Source organism: Hetaerina americana, unplaced genomic scaffold (assembly GCF_022747635.1).
Source record: "Hetaerina americana unplaced genomic scaffold, ioHetAmer1.1.p SCAF_13, whole genome shotgun sequence".
Taxonomy (NCBI): Eukaryota; Metazoa; Arthropoda; class Insecta; order Odonata; family Calopterygidae; genus Hetaerina; species Hetaerina americana.
The window spans coordinates 6,616,388-6,636,591 of NW_027286403.1; the positions used below are offsets into that span (position 1 = coordinate 6,616,388).

Here is a 20,204-nt window from a genome sequence, read left to right on the forward strand (position 1 = left end):
CCGAAACATTTAGGTTTGGATTTATGTAGAAATTTTATCTTTTGTAAGGCTTGAAAATGTTGCTAGTTACAAATGGATGAGAAAGCAACACGTTATGTTCATTAGATAGGAGTTCAACTCATATTACGATAATAAAGTGACGTCCATTTAAAAATGAAAAATTAGATGCTGATGGCAACTAACAAATTAAGCATGAATGTGAGTTACATCTTTCCGGGTAGCTGATCATTAATCAGAAAGAAAAATAAATTTTAGCTGTTATGTGATAACTTATATATAGTATTATACCTTCGATCCGACCTAAACCGTGGCGTGATAAACTTACTTTCCCCTGACATCTTACCATTACCTGTAGTAATGTCATGCCTTAGGCTCTTTCCAAGGTTCTGATTATTTACTATATATTGCCCACGATAGCGATAAAAAGTGACATGTGAAGCGAGATAAGCATTTTATTCTGTTTGCGCTTGTCTTTTGAGTGCTGAAAAACCTGTAGGGAATTGCGGTCGTGAGTTTTATAAGTTACGACGACGGCTCACGCATCACTCCTTGAACTGAAATCATTGTCATTGCGAGCAGAAAGCACGCCGAGGAAGCCACGATTTGCAAGTTGGCTGTCGGATTCGGGTCAACTAAACGCCCGCGTTAGCGCTCAGTATCCGCGAGTTAGATGGCAAGTAACGCAGCGTCCGATTTTGATACAGTGTGTCGACACGTACAGGTAGGTACTCGATATCATAAAATTCCTATTCGTTTGACCTGTGAATAATTTGTTAATGATTATAAGTGAAAGTCCTCCTCGAAAGGAGTTCACTTGGCTACGCGCTCGTTAACTCCCCTCCAGTCCCTGTCGTCGCGTGCTCGTGTACTTTTCTTCTCGTCACGGGGTGAGGAGTGGCGGCTTGGGTGGGAAGAGGGTGGCGGTGAGGGTACGAGTGCACTTCTCAGTAAGAAACAGCATGAACGAGGGATCAAGGAAGAGAGTAATTGTGCATGACTATTTTGCAAAGTATTTCACCATTCGGTCTCTAAGTGCAGGTAAATTATGGCGAATTTAACGACGCCATTTCAGAAATTCCGTGTGTTTGGATGCATTTTGATGGACAATGTATTTCTTTGCGAGCCTTGAGAAAGAGCTTCGCGAAGAACACCTGGAGATAAATGCGTAATCAAAAGAGAGCAATGGGATGATTCAATTCAACCAATGGTTGGATTGATGGATTAATAAGTAAAAGTAATCAAAACGAAATAATGCCCAAACGAAATAATTTCTCAGAAACTGCAAAAAAAACAAATGTGTAACTAATACTGCTTAGCAATACGATATGTGTGCATAGAATATTCACTAAAAAGCTCTAAATGTGAGGTATCTATCCCATTCGTTCTTCGATGGATCGAAATGATTGTGGACCAGCTTGAACTATAAGGACTTGCAGAATCGAGTTGTCAATCTTTATTGTCTCAATGACCCCTTTATTTTTCGCAACACAGACGCGCACATTTTTCCTGATTCTCATAAGTTTTGAAAAAAATATCTCTTTGAAATTCTTAGGAAACTACAATGCATGTCATTGTATCTCCAATTGGCCTCATGTTATACTCATTTCTCTTCCTTGAACGCATGCGTGGTGGATGGGGAAGTGGTTAAGCTCGACCAGAAACGGAAGTTTAGAAGGAAGCAAAATGCTATTTGAAGCAGTCCTGGTGGTGCACTGAAATGCGATATATTCTCTTTCATTTAGTTTTTAAACACAAAAAAATTATGCATATCGTTTACGTTAAGAAACTAGTTAATTGCACTAATAACTACGCCAGTTTAATTCAGAAGATTTCAAATTTGGACCGTGTCAAGGTACCGATTACGTTTTATAATGACGGAAATCATTATTTATTTACAATTAAAACACTTCGGCGGAAATTAATTTAGGGCATGGCTTGTAATTATTAATGTTTTTGTCATCTCTATGCGTGTATTTCGGAAAGTAAAATAATTACATTTACATTATATTTACGGAAAATCGTAAAATTTTAAAATACACTTATCGAAAATGTGAACCAATTTATACCAATTAAACACTACTTGTAAGCGAGACGAAGGCTGAAGTGAATTGAAGAGGTATTCCAAAGATTTTCTCCAGCAAGTTGAATGTAACCCTTGGGTATATTAGATGCAACGTAGACTACAATGGCGTACTTATTGATACATGTATTATGATATTTCGTTCATTGCTTGAGTAAGCGGCATGTCTGGAGAGAGGTTTAGCTGTTGCTCGAGTTGTTTATGAATGGTGCGGATATTAGGTAAGCGAAGTAGTGGAAGGAAAAGGATAGGCATGTTGGACAGAATGAAGGGAGATAAAAAGTATTCGGATTTGAAAAACAGCTCATTGCAATGTGGGGTGTTAGCTTGTGTCTTTTTGGACGGAGCTGGAAATTGTAGCGTTTTGTGTTCATGCAAAACCTAATTTAAACGAGAGAGTACCAGTAATAATAAATTATATATTTTTACTCTTGTGATCCGTTCGATTCCGCCTTCCCCACCTCTATTGTGTTCGTCCTTTATACGTGTTCCTATCCCTTTTCCTTATATATGTTTCTGTATATATAAGTATTTATTCGCCGTTTGGCGGGATTTCGTGTTTGAATGTGTATTTGGCCAATGTGGCTCATCTCTTTCTTCTGGCTATGCGTGCCACGAAACGCACTGTTCTTTTCCTGTATGATGTTGTATGAATTCTAACCACGGTCCTTTCCTCTTGTGTATTGTCTATTTCTCCTTTGGTGGGTGAAACAGCCCCCTGACGCCATCTCTTGGCTAAAGAATCGGGGCGCTTGGCGACATATAAGACCCACGGATCTCAGGGTAAATTACATATCCTCGATAGCTCAAGTTGTTAAGAGCATCCGCCCGGCAAGTGGAAAGATCCGGTGTTCGAGTCCCGGTTGAGGAATAATTTTTACTCTTGTGATCCGTTCGATTCCGCCTTCCCCACCTCTATTGTGTTCGTCCTTTATACGTGTTCCTATCCCTTTTCCTTATATATGTTTCTGTATATATATATATATATATATATATATATATATATATATATATATATATATATATATATATATATATATATATATATATATATATATATATATATATATATCCCTGTCCTTAATCCCTGCCTGATGCTCATTGATAAAATCAAATATCTTTTAATGATAAAATATCGGGGTGTGTGTTGTAGGTGTGCAGGAACTTATATCTGTTCGAAATATTCTCCCATACACGCCTTCTCCGCTAAACTTATATACAGGGTTCGTCCGGAAAATAAGTGTACTGAGCTCAGGAAAAAAAATTTATTACACTTTCACATATCTTAAGCTAATATTCCTCAAAATAGGACCCTTTTGAGTCGATACACTTGTTCCAGCGGCGTTCCCATTCCTGGAACGCTCCCGCGAAGGCATCATCGGGAACCTCTTGAAGACTCGTCGTCGACCTCTTCTCTGCCCTCCACGAACATCTTGTGCCACCGAAAGATCATGTTTCTGGACATGGCTGACTCCCCGTAAGCCTGGTTAATCATACCGACAGTTTCGGTAGAGGATTTCCCAAGCTTTACCGCAAATTTGATGGAATAACGCTGCTTCGGCATCGCGTTCCGTGACGTGGGTCGAGCGTGGAGGTTCGCGTTAACAGAGCTCCTCACTACACCACAGCTCAGAGCCGACTGCCTTTTTCAGCGTCGCTTGCCAACATACCCCCCTCCAATCGCAGCCCATCAGAGCAGTGCTGGGCGCGCCGCTCCAGGCCTGGAGCGGCACGCGCCCAGCCAAGGAGTCAGTACACTTACTTTCCGGACGAACCCTGTACCTATGTGCGTACCCTATCCCTTTGTGAATATCTCCTCGTCGCATTCTCCTTTGTCTCGACTGTTGGGAAGACTGGGCTTTTGTTTTAGGGTCATAGCCGTAGACCCATGACTCATCTCCAGTTATGACATTTTCTAGAAAATCTGGGTCATAATTTGCGGCTTCGAGTCAATCGTAGCTCGAAATTCTTGACGTTCAAGGGATAAAAAGAGTGCGACGAGGCAGCTGATGACCATTCTGAAAAGGATTTTGCCGACTGTTTTGAAAATTGGAAGAGGCGCTGGGATATGTGTGTGAGATCCCAAGGAGAGTACTTGGAAAGGGACTAAGGCCTCATTGCTTTAGGTAGGCTATTTCTCTCAAAATATTGCGTGGCTGGATCCTCTCCGGACAGACCTCGTATGTTCTCGAGGATAGAGGTAAGGAAAGGGATACGGAACACACAAAAGTACATAAGTTTAACCTGTGATTTATTATTAGCCTCTGAGATTAATATTAATCTGTTATCTTGGGCAATGTCATCATCGTTAATCATTAGCCGACGATAAAAAACATGCAATCATATCTCCGTTGTTTATCTCACAGTTGAAGGTCAATAGCGAGTTAGATTTTGTTACGTACTCAGTAAGCTTAAGCATGCGCTGGCAGTGAGATGAATTACCTGTTTTATGCCGGAACTCGGAGACGTCGGGTTGTCCAAGTGAAGGAATGGTGATTACGCCCTGTGCCAAATAAACGGCGAGCTAGAAACCTCTGAAGAGGAGGAATCTCCCCTTTGAAAATGAGCGCTTTACTTTGAATCGTGGCTTCACTCATTGGAGTCAACTCTGACTCTTCTCAGGAACTCAGCATTTGCAAATGAGTGAAGAGGAGTATGGCAAAGTCTATGCATTCAGCTTGCGACGGGTTGAGCCCCGAGCGAGTTCGCGGGAGCAGAAAACCCTGGCCGACAGCAAAACCTCTAGTTCCGAATCACCCACCACAACCACCCTTTCCATCCTTACTCTCCGGGGGGAGACGCTCCCCCAGCCCCTTTCACTCCCCCTCTGCACACTCAACCTTCAAAGATTTCGAGTGGAAATACACGAGAGTCGACCGCGTTTCCTCATCAATAGAATCGGCGGTCGGGCGCGGGGGTGGGCGCTTGTCCGCGTGTTGGCGATGGTGGTGTGGGGGCGGAGGGGGGTGGAAGGGAGAGTTCGGAGGCGGAGAGTGAGGGGCGGGAGGGAAGGCGGTGGGGAGGCGGTGCTCGCGGAGAGAGCACCGCCTGCGAAGGAAGCGAGGTAGGGGAAACCGTATCACGAGCTTTTCACGTGAAGAATGGGCCGCCTCATATTAAAGCGAGGTGGCTCCCCCACCTGTGCAGAGACAGGCGGGCAGAGGGACCTTTCGCACGAGCCGTCGGGGAGCTCGCCGACCGCTCTTGACTGCCGAAGCACGTAAGAAGGACGGACCCTTCGTACTGACTGCACTCTATTCGACCCGCCCGACGTCGTTATTTTTGGTGATCGTTCGAGGAAATCGTTCGTGATATGGCCGCGCCGAGCCTGCTTCATAGGTGAGGAATGCATTCTATGTTCTTAGCAAATCGCACGTGTGTGCAGTGGATAGCCTAAACGTAATTTTTTTTTGTGACGTCGTAAGACTTGCTTTAGTCACATTTGCTAGTATTCACCATATTAACGACGAGGAAGGTTTTCTTTATTAGTCATCGGTTATTCCAAATTTTCGTCTCTGTTCAATTTCTTGCCGTTCCTTGCAGCTTGAAAGAGTTCTTCCGGTGTAGGAATTAGTTCATACAAAGTGATAATCTCAAATATTACTGGCGATGCGGAACTTCTTTTTTTCATGAAGAAAAAACAAAGTAATCCTCGCCAAGCGTGAATACTACTCGGGCATCTTAATTTTCATAATGAAATACTTTAGCTAGTTGACTGATTAGTGAATCAGCAATGGAATGAGTATTCTGCGTTTTTTATTCCCACATGTTTGTTTAACTTTGGATATCTGCGGCTTCGTTATCTTCGAGACTAATAGATCCAATGATAGTTTCAAATGATAACCAGCCAGTGATTAAGTGTTAGCGGTTGCAGTTATAAGGGGAGGGGACCGACATCATAGGTCCTTTGCGCCAGAAGGGAGAGGTGGGTAATCGGTAGAGGTAGGATATTCACGGAATGGAGGCAGGGAGGAGAGAAACCCGGCGTCGGCATCTGTCTACTTTTAGCGGAAGACGCCAATGTCCAATCCGACGGACGTCGTACTCCCTTAACGCGCTGTACACGTAGCACCCCAAGTGGGGATCGGGATGTCACTTTAAACGCTGGCCAACATCGGGATTCGAACCAGGGTCCTCAGGGTGGAACCCAGTGATCAGGATAATTACAATTATATAATCTCAATTTTTTACTTTTAAATTGTCTTTAAGAAAATTATTTCAATTAGCGGAGCGTGCGATTTCCATTATTTCTTCATATCCCCGCTAGGTCTATTTTTATCACAATTTTGTCAGTTTTAAGATCCATTAATTTCGTATATTCCATTAGAAATGACAATTATGTGCTGACTTATATTTATATTTGTCGATCATTGATTATGAAATACGATTTATTTTATTTTCATTAATGTGCGGCGCTTTGTCCCAAACTATTTAGTAAACCCCTACGGCTTAAAGCATGTGCATAAAAAGCAATTTCATCTGACGCTCTCCATGGGTTTAAATATTTGTTGTGTAAATATGACTCCAAAAATGCAAAATTAAAAATGTTATTTAATTTTAACGATTCTCTAGCATTTTTGATGAAGCAAGATGGCCCGTGGTTCGAATCTTGGTTCAAGAGGACTTTAATTAATTCGGTTTCAGCGGACTTTCGATTTCGACCCCAACAACCTCGTTCGTCCTTATTCTTCCTTTCTTTCCGTCTTTTCAGTCCTATAAAAACCCTAGGCTGTGTATATTTGTTTGCCTTTATTATGCGTGATAATTGAAAAATATAGACTCATAGTTAAATTGTTAATGATTTTTATTTGGCCCTACTAATGTGTATTGATTCTTATATGAATAAACATGTGCATAACTGGATAGTAATATTAATGTATAGCAAACCTTGATTGTCCTTGCAGACAATGCTGATATCTCTATTTCTCGCTCAAAAAGTATCGATATAATAAACAACAAGTGACACCTTTCTCTTCCGGAACAAGGAAACATTTTGTTAATGCAGTTTAGTTATAATTCGAGCCACGCATGATGATCTTTTCCTGGAATCAATCAATGTTCATTGTAGAGTATATTTGTCTCAAACGCTACGCTACGGAGGTTCTTCGGTCCCCACCGCCGACATCAATGACGCTTCAAATGCGTCTGTTCCTTTTGTGCTTTGTCACCCCGTCATTGTTTCTTCGTCAGGAGCTAGTCATGAAATTATCCGCGCGGAAAAGTTTTTCCAGACGCGCAAGCTGTGTTTAGGCGCCCCACCTCTCCCGCGCGCGGAGACAGAGAAGTATTGAGGTACAGGAATGGATTTACCAGGCATCCTTCGTTCGGCAAGCTTCGAAATTAAGAGCTTAAGTCTCCGGCCAGATATCTGTGTAATAATAATATTTACACTTAATTCCGATATCGTTATATGAATTTTAAAAAATATGCGTCGGTGGATTACAATTTTAAAAGAAAGCCTCGCCGTTGTCTTATTCCCGAAAGAGATGTCCCTCACTCTCTGCATACTTACAACTCAAGACCTCGGGTTAGTCTCAGGGTCGGGTTTAAAGGACAAGATACACCACCACCCCCTTGAAAGTGGCTGGTCTCCCCATTACGTCCTGCTTTATTCGGGAAGGCGAGAATGGGCGTGTGTGTGTGTGTGAGAGAGAGAGAGAAAATAAGCCCAGCAGCACGGACTTATTGAAGTGTGTTGAAGGAATTGTGTCCACGGGAGGAGACTCGGATAGTTACGGTCACTGACAATGAGCCGATGGTATTTGAAATGGCAGGAGACTCAAAAGATATGCCGTCAGCGAACGTCCAACTCGCCGAGGGAGGGCAGATGCGTCCTTCAGAGTGATAACTGTGACCTCGATTTGGCAGCGGCGGTGGCTCGTTGGCCTGTGACTTCTGTTAGTTCTTGAGGTCACCCGGCGAGACACTGCATTTGCCTCTCTAATAAAGACAGCGCTGCGAATTTAAAATGATACCTATTATCAATTGCTCGTGCGCGGGTGCGTTTTTTTCCCTCCGATCGATCCGGCGAAGTGGATCGTGCCAATGGGCAGCCGAGGTTGGGGGCTGTGGAAGAGGGCTCGTGAGAAACTCATCCGTAATTAAACTTTATAGATTCAGGCTTCACTTCGTGCTAGTTTTGTATATCTACTTCTACATAGTACCCCGCAAGCCGCCGCAAGGGCGTGTGGCAGGGGGGTTTTAGGTCACCAGCCATGTATGCCCAATCCTAATCATGACACCTCTGCACAGATACCTCGCCTTAGGTTGATCGTGCACTGGAACACAGGTGATCACACGAAAGAAGGTACTTACATGCAGCAATATTTAATGACAGGATACTTATATTCAAATCATGCGGGAGAAATGTGCAAAAGAATGGTCTATTAAAAAAAAACTATACAGGATATCGACAAAATATATTAATTGCCAATGCTAATTATCTCCTAACCACCTGCTATCATATCTGTTTTGGTCTCAAATGATGGGAGGAAAATACGGCATTTTAAAATTATCCATTCTACCATATATATCCCTGATTTTACGCATGTGATCTGATCTACCATAGAAAGTTGGGGCGTGTAATGTGTCTTTAACATCATCAGATAAGTAACCTTCCTGAAATTTACGCAGTAAATTTAACCCATATACTATATGTGGTCAACTAGTGGCTCCCATTCTATGTCTTATAATAGTCTTGTGACCCTGGTACTCCAAACCATCAAATGAAAGAGTAAACAAAATTTTTCTGTGGAAAAGTACGGTCTCTCTTTTATCTGATGTACTGTTCGAAATTATTTTGCCCGTACTTAAGAATAGGCGCGTGCGCGGGCCACAAATCTAGTTGTTTCAGCTTCATGTGCATTAAAATGATCGCCATTCTAGAGAAAATCTTTATTGAGCAACAGACGGCATGGAGGGGAAAAATATCGCAGTAGGAACGTGCTCGTCAACTATAATCGAAATTGAGGCAGCGCCTAATATAAAATATAATTGAGAGTTTTTCATGTGGATGGGGTCTCGAATCCCATTGTTAAACCACCCCTGATCGAGAATGGAATGACCGGATGATTTGTGACAACCGGAACGAGCTGATATTAGAAAGAGAAAAATCGGCTGTTATATAGAGTAAACTTAATTGGATAATGTATTTTTAAGTTAACGCACATTCTATGATTACATGACCAGTATTCTAACTACGTTCCACCAGGCAAAACTCCACATCGGTGTGTAACATAGAGTGTTTGGGCTCAAGCCTTAAATTATGCAAGTCGAGGGAGTTATGAATTTTTCATGAAGTGTTTATAAAGGGAATAACAGATGACATGGTAAATAGTATGCATACCTAATGAGTGTTGTGGTGTTAAAATCTATTGAAGTTTTTTATTGTGATCTCGAATTGCTAGGGGGAAAGAAGTATTTAAATCTATTGAGTATTTATATTTAAACTGGTATTTACGTGGTGGTGCCTCAATACTTCGCTCACCTTTAGACGTAAGCTTGTGTGCTTTTTACTTTTCGAATGGATTTTGCATACCCCTCGCTTAACGGAAGGGACCCCATCCTAGTTTCTCTACTATCCCTGATACTTTCTGCCCGTGAAAGTTTTTTACACTGAAAAACAATCGGATAAAATGTTACTATTATAATTTCTTTCCCCTACGAACACGGGCCCCTGGGATTCAGATATCTACTTAATATCCATGTACGTGTATTCAGGTTTCCCTGCGACGTGGTAGTCGAGAGTCCTCCCATTGGATACCCTAAAGTCAAATCTACTCAGATCCCTTAGTAATTTAGGGTCAGCGGGTGAGCAACTTCACCCACCAGACTAACCCGGCCAATTGTTTCGTTCAATTATACGCCATTTATTGAACTAGAAACTCTAATGATGTACATTGCACAACTTCAATTTGCGCATTGTAAAAATGATACTTTGTATCCATGATACATATATTTGTACATAATGTTAAATAATATCAAGATAACGGATTAAGCTTGGCTTCGCCAAATACTTGTGACTTTCGTAAAATTTTACTTTGGGGAGGCGTGCGAAACCCTATAGAGATTAAGGGAGGCATCAGGCAGCAAGTTTTGATTAACTCCTCCTCGGAAGAATTGAAATGAAGGAAGAGCTCTCAAAATATCGCATTTCGCTATATTTTGCGCATGTATAGGATTTATTGCAATCCATTCGTTATATCCCTTTTGAATTTTTCTTTAGAATAGTCAAATTCTAATTGAAAGAGTAGCAGGATGGAATGCAAAACACACGTCTACATATCGCTCAAAAACGAGACATTTTCCTTGTACTTGCACATTTTTACTGAATTTACTGCACTAAATTTATACGATTATGTTCCTACCTTTGCCAAACCCGTTGGCTAATGCATAATTCTTAACGATATTCTCGTTTTATACGCACTTCGTTGTGTACCTCCTGACCAAGAATAAATAGATATTAAAAGTGAACATCATTTACGAGAAGTCGTTCGAAGGAGTTACTCGGGTGGGTGTTGAACATCGCTGCGCCGGAAATAGCTCGGTTGATGATGACTGCCTGAAGTGTCTGCCCTCACCACTCAGTCATTCTTAAGTGGATGCTTGTAGCGGGGTCTGTGGGAAATAATTCCATGCTGATAAAGTGACCCTCGAGATGAGCTTTAGGCCATCGGGACTGGACCGAACTGTCAGAAAGGAATTGGTTTCGTCTGGCCAAAGCTGGAAACAAGGGCAGCATTTTAGTTAGAATTCGGTTACCACTTTTTCGGTGCGCTTCGTGGGTCATCTGCCTTGGTGCAATACAATGCGATACGATCGTATATACAACGCACGACCCATGGGAAATGATCGCGTAATGTAGGAAGGTTTCTTAAATGGGAAATAGACGAGAGAGTATGTTTTTCAGCTGGTTGGAGGCTTGGAAAGGAGTCTGTTTAAAAGATTGATACAAGGGTCACCAGCCTTTCGCCCCGGGTCCGTGCTTGTGGTATGAATCGGGGTGTATGTAAATGAGGCGTGTGATGTAATTACATGAGCAAATCCATTTGGATTCTTCCAATCGTTGACCAGAATGGGGGTGGGGTGGAAATCTGTGACGTCATGATTTTGTTTCTTCGAGGATACTTCGTGTATTAAAAGCCGTACGCTCGTAATACGCTTAAATAAATGTCTGCCAAATTCTCCTTCTATGGTGGATACGACATGGTGCTTATTCTCACTATCGAAAATATTTCATATTGAGCAGTCGTCTGAAAAAACACTCGAAATGCGAGTCAGTATTTTATCAAGTCTTAAACGTTCTCATCACCTTCCTCCTTCAATTTTGCCCTACAGATTTACATGTATAGTTGCTGAGACAATTCGCGGAAGAGTCCTTAAAAATGGATGATATAAGAGCAAAATTATGCCACGCTCCTTCGCCCTTTAACTAAATGATATTTTCTTACCTCATAGTGCCTATTATTCTCCTCATCTCCTTGGATTTTATCGCAGAATCCACTTTACACAAGCACCCAGTATCCCATCTATCCACTTTTGCTACCGTAGAGGTATCACCCTTACCACCCTACTCGAACTTATGTGTCTTAGTCGTTTTCCGTCCTCAATTTAGCTGATTTCATCCATCCTCTTAGTTAGCCCACGTCTCAGTATCGTCCATCTACGCCCCCTCTCTTTCCTTAATGGTGTGGTTTCGGCGACATACAACGCTGCATTCCATTTCCAAGTATATTCTGATTTTTCCTTCCATTTTTTACTTCAAGAGTCCCTGTCATCAATATCCTCATATTCGTGCATGTTTCATGTACAAATGCGATTCTTCTATTAGTATTCATACTTCCATTAAGGCTATTTTCCTCCCAAATATGTTTATCTATAATTGAAAATCTCATGAATTTGTTTGACAGTGTTTAGCCTTTCATGTACAGGAAATGGAAATTTTAAGAATGAATATCTTTCGTGTTTGGGTTTATATTTTGATAAGCACTGGAGTGTTATAGATTTTGATTAAATGGAGAACGTTAGACTAGCGAAGGAGTCATTGGAAAGGAATAGGAATTTTGGACGGAATGAGGGGAGGAAATATGCGGAATTGAAAAAAGGTTTAGTTTAGTTTCGGATGTCAGATTAGGATGGGAAGAAAGTTGTCGTTGTTCAGTCTTTGTACATCCAAAGCCTACCGTAAACGGTAGAATATGAATTGAAATATTGAATTATATAATAATTAACTCGTTTGATATTACTCCGCGGTTGCCAGTGCTTTTTAACTGATAAGCAGTGTGAAGAAGAAGTTTTATTTCTAAGTACTGGCAGTTTTCACGGTTGGTTCGTGAAAGCCTCAGATAACTGTTTACATCATTAGTAGCATGGCTGAAGGTTTGATAGCGGGACTTTAACAGATATCTTAGAAGTATTTCGCTGGCATTGACAAGACCGATGCTATCCATTGTGACACGGATTGTGTGTGTGAGTTGCTTGAGGCGGGTTGGTGACTCCGCTGTTGGAACAGCCCGTTTCGGTTCGGTTATTCTGCATTTTTTCAAGGATGAATAATCGCAGTCCTCACATATTTTCCCAGTTCCACCCGGAGGCCATCGGAGTATTTACTGATACCAGACTTGTACATCATGAGGCCCCTTTCTTAAAGCTACATGTCAGTGAAATTGTTCTCCGCAAACAGTTCTTACCGTGGAATTAATCTATTTGAATCTCTTTCTGCGGTGTACAATCTAGTGATGTGTTTTGTGGGAGTCATGTAAGATTTTCATTATGAATCTCCGTGAGTAAGCTTAAGGTCGTATGCGTTGATTTAAGCTTTGGAAAACTGGTCCCTTGATCATGGGCCTTGACGGAGGACTCTGGCGGACCGAATAAAAATTGACTTGAACGAATGAACTTGACCGAATGTAAATTTCACTGCACCGAACGAACTTGACCGAGTGAAATTTTTACTGCACTGAACGAACTTGACCGAATTAAAAATCTAAATTCACTCCCGCTAGTATCTTACTTATGACTAGCTTACGTGTATTACGCAGTATGGAATATGCGTGCATGCGAATTCATTTCATGTTTCATGTTAATAACTTCATTCGTAGAAGGAGTACATAGCTCCCGTGGGACTTTCAAGTTGTTAAAACGCCGCAAAGAAAATTACAAAACCCTACAAAACATTACAGCGTAAAATGTTTTCGCATAAAATTTACCCGATGAAATGTATTATTCAGAGCCACGACCGTATTACGGTGCGTCATTAGGCTATGCAACGTCATTACATTGATGCCGACGTTTGCCAGTCTGTCGTGCATTGATGTACGCTTGGGATGGATCAATGACTCCGCATTGGAAAGAGTTGTTTGCTGTTGCTGGTAATTCCGTGATTTTGCAGCCCCAAGATGCTGCGCCATCCCGAACTCTGTAACACGAAATCCCACGAAGTCAGTCCGTAAACAATGTCACGCTATTCTCGATAAGCTCAGCTAGTATATATCGATTAATCAAATCTATGCTAAGTAAAATATTATATTTAAATAGTATTATTCTAATTAAATTCATTATTAATGCATTTTTTCAAATCTAATTTCAATTTTCATGATAGGCAATGTGATTCCAGCGATTAACTGCACGAATCTCCTCCTCTCCCACATTAGGTATTGCAGAATAGTACGTGTCACAGAAAAATAGTCAAATTTACGTGCATCTTCTACAACCAACGGAAATCCTCTACAGCTACACACGGGCGTTTTAGCCGCGCTCGCGTGTTTGCATTGCCATAGTCCGTGACTCGGAAGCCAATTAGTCCCACTTTCTCTTCTGCCTCGTCTTTCGCTGTCACGTCAAGAGCTGTTGCATTTCCGAACGCCGTGGCTTGCCCAATTACGTGTTTTATTAAATTCTCCTGAGCTCTGGTGATATTCTACTATCGCTTGGGTCCACATTCGAGAGTTCCGAGGGACGTTCAACGATTTCGTAGATTACGTCTGAAAGTGGCGGAAAATTACCTTAATTTGCTCTTCCACGGCTGAAACTTCATAGATAAACATGTAGTTAAAATTCTTGGGCTCGGGATATTTTGTAACATTTTCTGCTGAAGTTGTTTTTTTGCGGCGCAAAAAGGATTTGATCTAAAAGGGAGAATGTTGAATTTTGCAATACGGTGTATACGTGAGTCAATCTGGCCAACGACATGAAACCAGCTAAATCATAGACTTAGGGTTTAAATGCTGATATGAATGCCTTATATTATCTTACACAGGTATTTCTCCATCCAATTTGCTAATGACTCGATAATGTGAGGAATATTATCGGGCATTGGAGAATATAAATGGGTCATAATCATCTTCTTTAAACGTCATGAATTTCTTCAAGAAAAGTGAGATTGCTCGGAAATTTCATTATTTTATTTTTAGTAAAAATAGGTGTACCTGTTTAAGGTTGGTACGGTTTCACGAAAAATGCATTTTGAAATTTTTTTTTATGCTCTCTTCATCGCTTACCATATAAACTAGCATACCCATGCATTCGGACAATTGTGAAGTTGGACGGATAAGTCCAAAGGAGCGTCCCTGAAGTTGGACTGTTGGATTTTACGAATGTTAACTCTGTAGATTCAAAATGGAGGTTGAATGAAAACACACGCTCACACAAAGAGAGGTGTAATCCAAATATATATTTAAATGATACATGCGGATATTTACACTTAAAATGTGAGCACCATTTCGCAAGCGCAGAGCTAAACTTCAAACTCTCGCGGACCACTGAATGTGAATAGTATTTGCAACCGTTTGCGTTAAGGTGTGCCACCAAGTTGGGGGTTCCTCAAATTATCCAGGGGGGGCATCGCGTCAAAGGTTGCCATTATTTAATGGGATAAAAAGATTACTGCGTTGCTCTCGAAAACTGTATATGAGTACATTCGGGCAGACAGTTACCATTTGCGACCTAAAGCACCCGAGTGAACGACTTGTATCGGTGAGGCGGCCCCTCGCGTATGCAGATAAGATGAGTTCTATCAATAAATGTATATTGGAAGTGGAGTAATGGAAGAGTCGTCCAAGGAAGGGAATGGCGATGTTGAGATAGTCGGCAAGGGAGGGGGAAACGGCGCGTTGTGTTCAAGGCTTGTGGCTGATGGACAGTCAGCGCACAAACTATAGCCACAGACTAAATGAGGACACAGATAAATGAGGAAACCGCTAGAACTACTCGGAAACATTTTTCATGGGTATTTTCTCTCCAGTTTTATTCAAATTTGGATAATTTCAGACAAAACCGAAAATTCCTATTTTTCTCCAATGCCTGTTGTTTTATTTTTTCCTTTTGTTGACAAGTTCTGCTCTTTTTTCGTATAAAAAATCCACCCTAGTTTCCATTATCCCGGCAAGAGCTTAAAAGAATTGATTACTTCGTATCATAGATCTTTCTACAGGGTGTCTATTATAGAAATGTTTTGTTGTTAAGCTTCGAGAAAAAAGGTAAAATTTCGCCCCTCATGCCATTTTGTTGCGAGGAGCAGATAAGTTTTATCGGAGGAATACGATGGACGCCATTTCACTCGAAGTTTATTCATTGAAAAAATCCTTTAACGCCCTCCCACTAGTCTCTGGGGGAAACGCTCGCTTTTTATTTGAAAAGGGTAACTTAAAATTTTTCACGCACGGTTTGTATTTCACGACCTAACCTCGTTGAGGATTATCATCGTCGAGTGATTTTGTTCAGACTCAACCGGAGTGTATATATAGTGTCTCTTGGAGCAGGGAAGGGGAGGGTTAAAGAGGTAAAGGGTAGACATTGAGGCGGGTACCATAGGGTTCCCAACGCCTCAAATCGGGATGACACTCTATTACCATTAGTTGAAAAGGTGAGGTGTCCTGTGGCGGCGCCCTACGCGGTTAGAAAATGTTTGAAACTATAGCTCGAGAATGTAAACTTTAATATTTCACTTAAGACCTAGCCCTTCCTATGCTATGAAAGCATACAATTTGCAATGTGTCGTAGCGTACAAATCAGGAATATTGAGATGTATTGCGAGAGAAACGTTACAAATTCTCCATTTGCAGCCAACCTCGAACGTCACCACAGCGCTCGATCGCTACGGAAGACTACTATAAGACTCTTTATATACGATCCAGAATATTCATGAGTGCAACATCATTTAGTGCGATTAAATTATCTTTCACCAAATGATTCAGAACTTTTATTTATTCCCCACAGTATCATTCGTAATATTAGTTTATTGGTGGGACTTATAACTTACTAGAACATGTGAAGTGGTACTCGATGAAACAAGTTGGGAAAAATGCTTCATTATGGCACGTAGATGTTGAGACGCGAATGTGTAATGCCGCCCATTTCCATTTCAATTTCGGTACTTCAGTATTTGTGCGGGATTCTGTTTTTAAAAATCTCACTGCGATGCTCGCATTCGAGCGTGGCGCAGCCCCTCATGCGTGCCTCCCCTACCTCGGCGGAGATCCGTACCTTCCCGTCTCGTCTCCTCCAAGCCCCTCTCTGGGAACATTTGTTGAAGGGTCCGAGAAGGGGCTGCGTGTGTGTGCAACCAACCTCCCGCCTCCTCCTCCACGTCACTCTTCGGGAGTTCGGGAACGACAGTGGAACATAAATTGACCTCACATCTACGGTTCAAATGAAAATCACAAATTCAAATGAAGCGTGATGAATAAAAAAAGTGGGAACTCGTTTACGAGACGTTCCATCGCTTCCTTTCACTTTCTTAAGCTTGTGCTGAAATGAGATTTCGTGTGGGCAGAAACGGAAAATAGTTTTGCGTTGTGCCGTCAAAAGCTTATGTCTGGTCTTCCTCAATCTTTGGAAAGTGCCAGGAATGTTTTTAAGGAAATACTGCTGAAGAGTGGTTTTTTTAGACAATCGTCATCCCGAGCATTTCATCTAATTAGCAGGATATCAAAAACAAATAAATTGCTGCCCTTTCCTTCGATTAACCAGCAAACGAATTGGCAGTTGAGTTTCTCTGGTCGAAAGAAATCGCTATTTAGGCCTACGGAATTAAATGCTTCGTAATCTGGCCAGTCGCGCTGTGTTAATCAAACTCGTTCTATTTTACTTGTACTGAGACAGAAAAATCATCCATTAGGGCCCAAATGAATATTTGGATAGAAGCATGTCTTCTCTCATTGGTTGTGAATGCCACGAGAAATATAAATTACAGAAATAGCCAGATACAGGTATTTTGGGGCGGGATTGAGACTGTGGAGTCTCTTCTACCACCTAAACTTTCGTCCCACATTTACAATAATAAAGTTATGGCTAATTTTCACGTAGTTTACATAAATAGAAATAACATTAGTAAATAAAATAACTTATGACTGACGTACGAAAACACAATACATTAGATGCCTAGTTCAATTACTAACTATAACACAGTTCATACAACGTACACGTACGTACGTATACTCACACACTGCCTCCGGCCTCGGTGGCGGCGGGGTAACGTTCTCGCCTAGCAACCCAAAGGTCGCGGGTTCGATTCCCGCCTAGGTGGATTTCCCTCCATCTAGGGCTTGGTTGTATGTGATTGTCTGCAATATAATATCTGTAATGTAGGGTTAGGTGGAAGAAGGGACTCAACCTCGCCCAATTAAGTCGATAAATAAATAAATAAATAAATACTATAATACTCAGTGAGAAAAATAAACATTCACTAGATTTTATGCATTCATTTCATCTTAACATGCCATGTAAACATTTGTAGTCATAAGATATTTTAGCCATGCTACAGTCATAGAAAAGCGTACGTATTTAATCACTTTATGGTGTCTGTGTCACCATTAAAACGTGGAGGATTCTGCAGCCTTTGAGTCAGTCCTTATTGGTGCCATCTATTTCCTTAAAATTAATTAAGGAATTAACCCAAGATCTGCTTTTGCTCATTTCACAGGGGACATTGAAATTCTCAGCTTTGGCCTTATGCTTTCAACAGGTGCCCTTGGAGCCGAGAATTGTTGCCGGCCCTGAAGTGAGCGCTCCAGTCCATTAACTAATCATACAATGAACCCACCCATCGAGCGCCTGCTCACCGTCCTTACTCGTGGATTTTTAAAAGTATTTCAGAACCCACCCGGTCTTCTTCATAAGTCCACGCCTCCTTGAGCTAAATTTAGAAAGGCTGCGTCAATATCTGCCCCGAAGATATTTTACGAGCGTCCTTAATTTTTTATTTGTATCTCGTTGACAACTTCCTTTTCGAAATGGACCATGGGATTTTTTTAGCGTCAGTCTTACCCATGATTAAGAAAAATGTCTCTTTTCTAACCAGAATCCTGATGTAGATTAACGTGCGTAGTTAGTTCCTTTTTTAACTTTTAGGGTAGGTAAAGTCAAAAAAGAAGCTTCATTTTAAGTTAATTGTAGAAAATGCTTCTCTATTACCAGGGAAGGGGTTGCCTATTATTATATTTTTTTGCGAAAAGTTATGGAACTTGAAGAAAACGAACGTTACTATGATTCACATCGTGTAAAAGTGATTCTAACCTTTTATCATGTGAGGTCATACTATTAATATTTTTCTCGCTGATTTTTAAACAAGTGCACGGGAGTTCAGCCATCCAGCTGGCTAAACCCAGCCGCTGATTAAACAGTTCAAACAGCATACATTTTTATATAATGTTGCTCTTAAATTAAACTGAACTGCGCTGCCATATTGTAACCCAATTGACGCATTCCGCGGAAAAGACCTTATCCTCGACTCTCTGCTTCGTCGGATGAAATACTGGTCAAGTTTACACTCTGAAATTGTTGCATTGAAATGCATATTAGCGGATGACTCCGTTAACAGTTACTGTTGCGGCATCTCTTGCCGTTTTTTTTTAATTTGCATGCTTACATCTTTGCACATCCATTGCATTGAACCATTGCATTCTGAGTGGGGCGTACATTGTTGACTCCGTGGGACACTGTTAATGCAACTAGCGTCATTAACGGCACACCCAGGAGTTATTTATATTCCAGGGATCTTCATTATCATTACCCTAAGATGGGAATTCTGAAGGCTTATCTAAAAGCAATCGTCAGAAACCCCTCGCAATGCCTTTTGGACAATAAGAATGAATGAAAATTTGAATTCTTGTCTATTAGCTAATCGGGTTAAATCCAGACACCGTCTTAATGATAATACATTTTGGCTTTAAATCGGAAGTGGTCATCACACGTGAAGATGCCGGGTACCAGGTTCCTCCCTGTTTCCTTTAGGTCCAGTCCTCGAAGGGACACAACCTTCGACAATCTCTCCCTTCATGCACCCATACGCATCCGCTGTAAGCCCTTCTTCCAGAGACCTAAGTCTGGGAACTCTGTGGAATCCTCGGAAGTGGGATGGACGGGTGAGCTTCCGGGTGGTCGACTCGAGGACCAAATAGTTATTGTAGATCGTGATTGCTCGTATTTTCGTGGTGACAGCGAATGTAAAATTACCCTTGAAATGTCCGGGAAATCCAATTATTGCGGTAAGTACAATGGCAGCTCGCTTTCGTTACGACTTTGGTTATTTCTTATGGAAGTAAAAATCTATCGTTGGATTAACGCTTTTGGCTTCACGTAAAGATTCGTTCAGATGTCCATTCTCTCATAGACTAATCCTCCAGTGAAAATTACTCTTTCGCATTGATTCATCATCAGGCAAGGTGGCGTCTTGAATACCTTTGACGGTCGGACGGATCTATTTCTCTTCAAATCATTCATGACCCACGTTTCCTGGGCGGCGGATTTTCAGTATTCCTCAAGTCTTTAATTTATATGGGAGATTTTGCCACCATTTTGGACCTGATTCTAATAATCTCTCCCGTTTTGAATTATTGCCATCAAGGAAGCAGTGTTTGTGGATACAAATACTCTTGCGTGGAGTCCTCGACGGCTCTATACTGATGGTGATTTATATTGACTTGACCGCTTTATTTTATGCACTATGTATCACCTGCTTCCAGATTAACATTTGGAGTCGTTAATTCAGTCTTACTTGTGAAGTATTAAACTTAATTAACAGTGACGCTGCATTTTTCCTCCTAAATCTCCCTCTTCCAATGGCGTTAGCCACTCAATTATGAAAGCTCTCTTCTAGAATTGTTGCGCGTTTATTTCACGCCGGGGG

General features: G+C 41.3%; 1 protein-coding gene across 2 annotated transcripts in view; it reads left to right on the forward strand.

The window, feature by feature from the left end:
- Drat (Death resistor Adh domain containing target) overlaps positions 1–20,204 on the forward strand; it is a 96,748-nt gene that overhangs the window by 49,414 nt on the left and 27,130 nt on the right. The window contains exon 1 of one of the 2 annotated variants that reach the window (XM_071583185.1): positions 5,225–5,419. The exons of the other annotated variant lie outside the window; for it this stretch is intronic. Coding sequence (XP_071439286.1) covers positions 5,394–5,419 — 26 coding nt within the window. The 5' untranslated portion in view covers positions 5,225–5,393. Of the gene's footprint in view, positions 1–5,224; positions 5,420–20,204 lie in introns of those variants that run through there. 2 annotated transcript variants of the gene reach the window in all.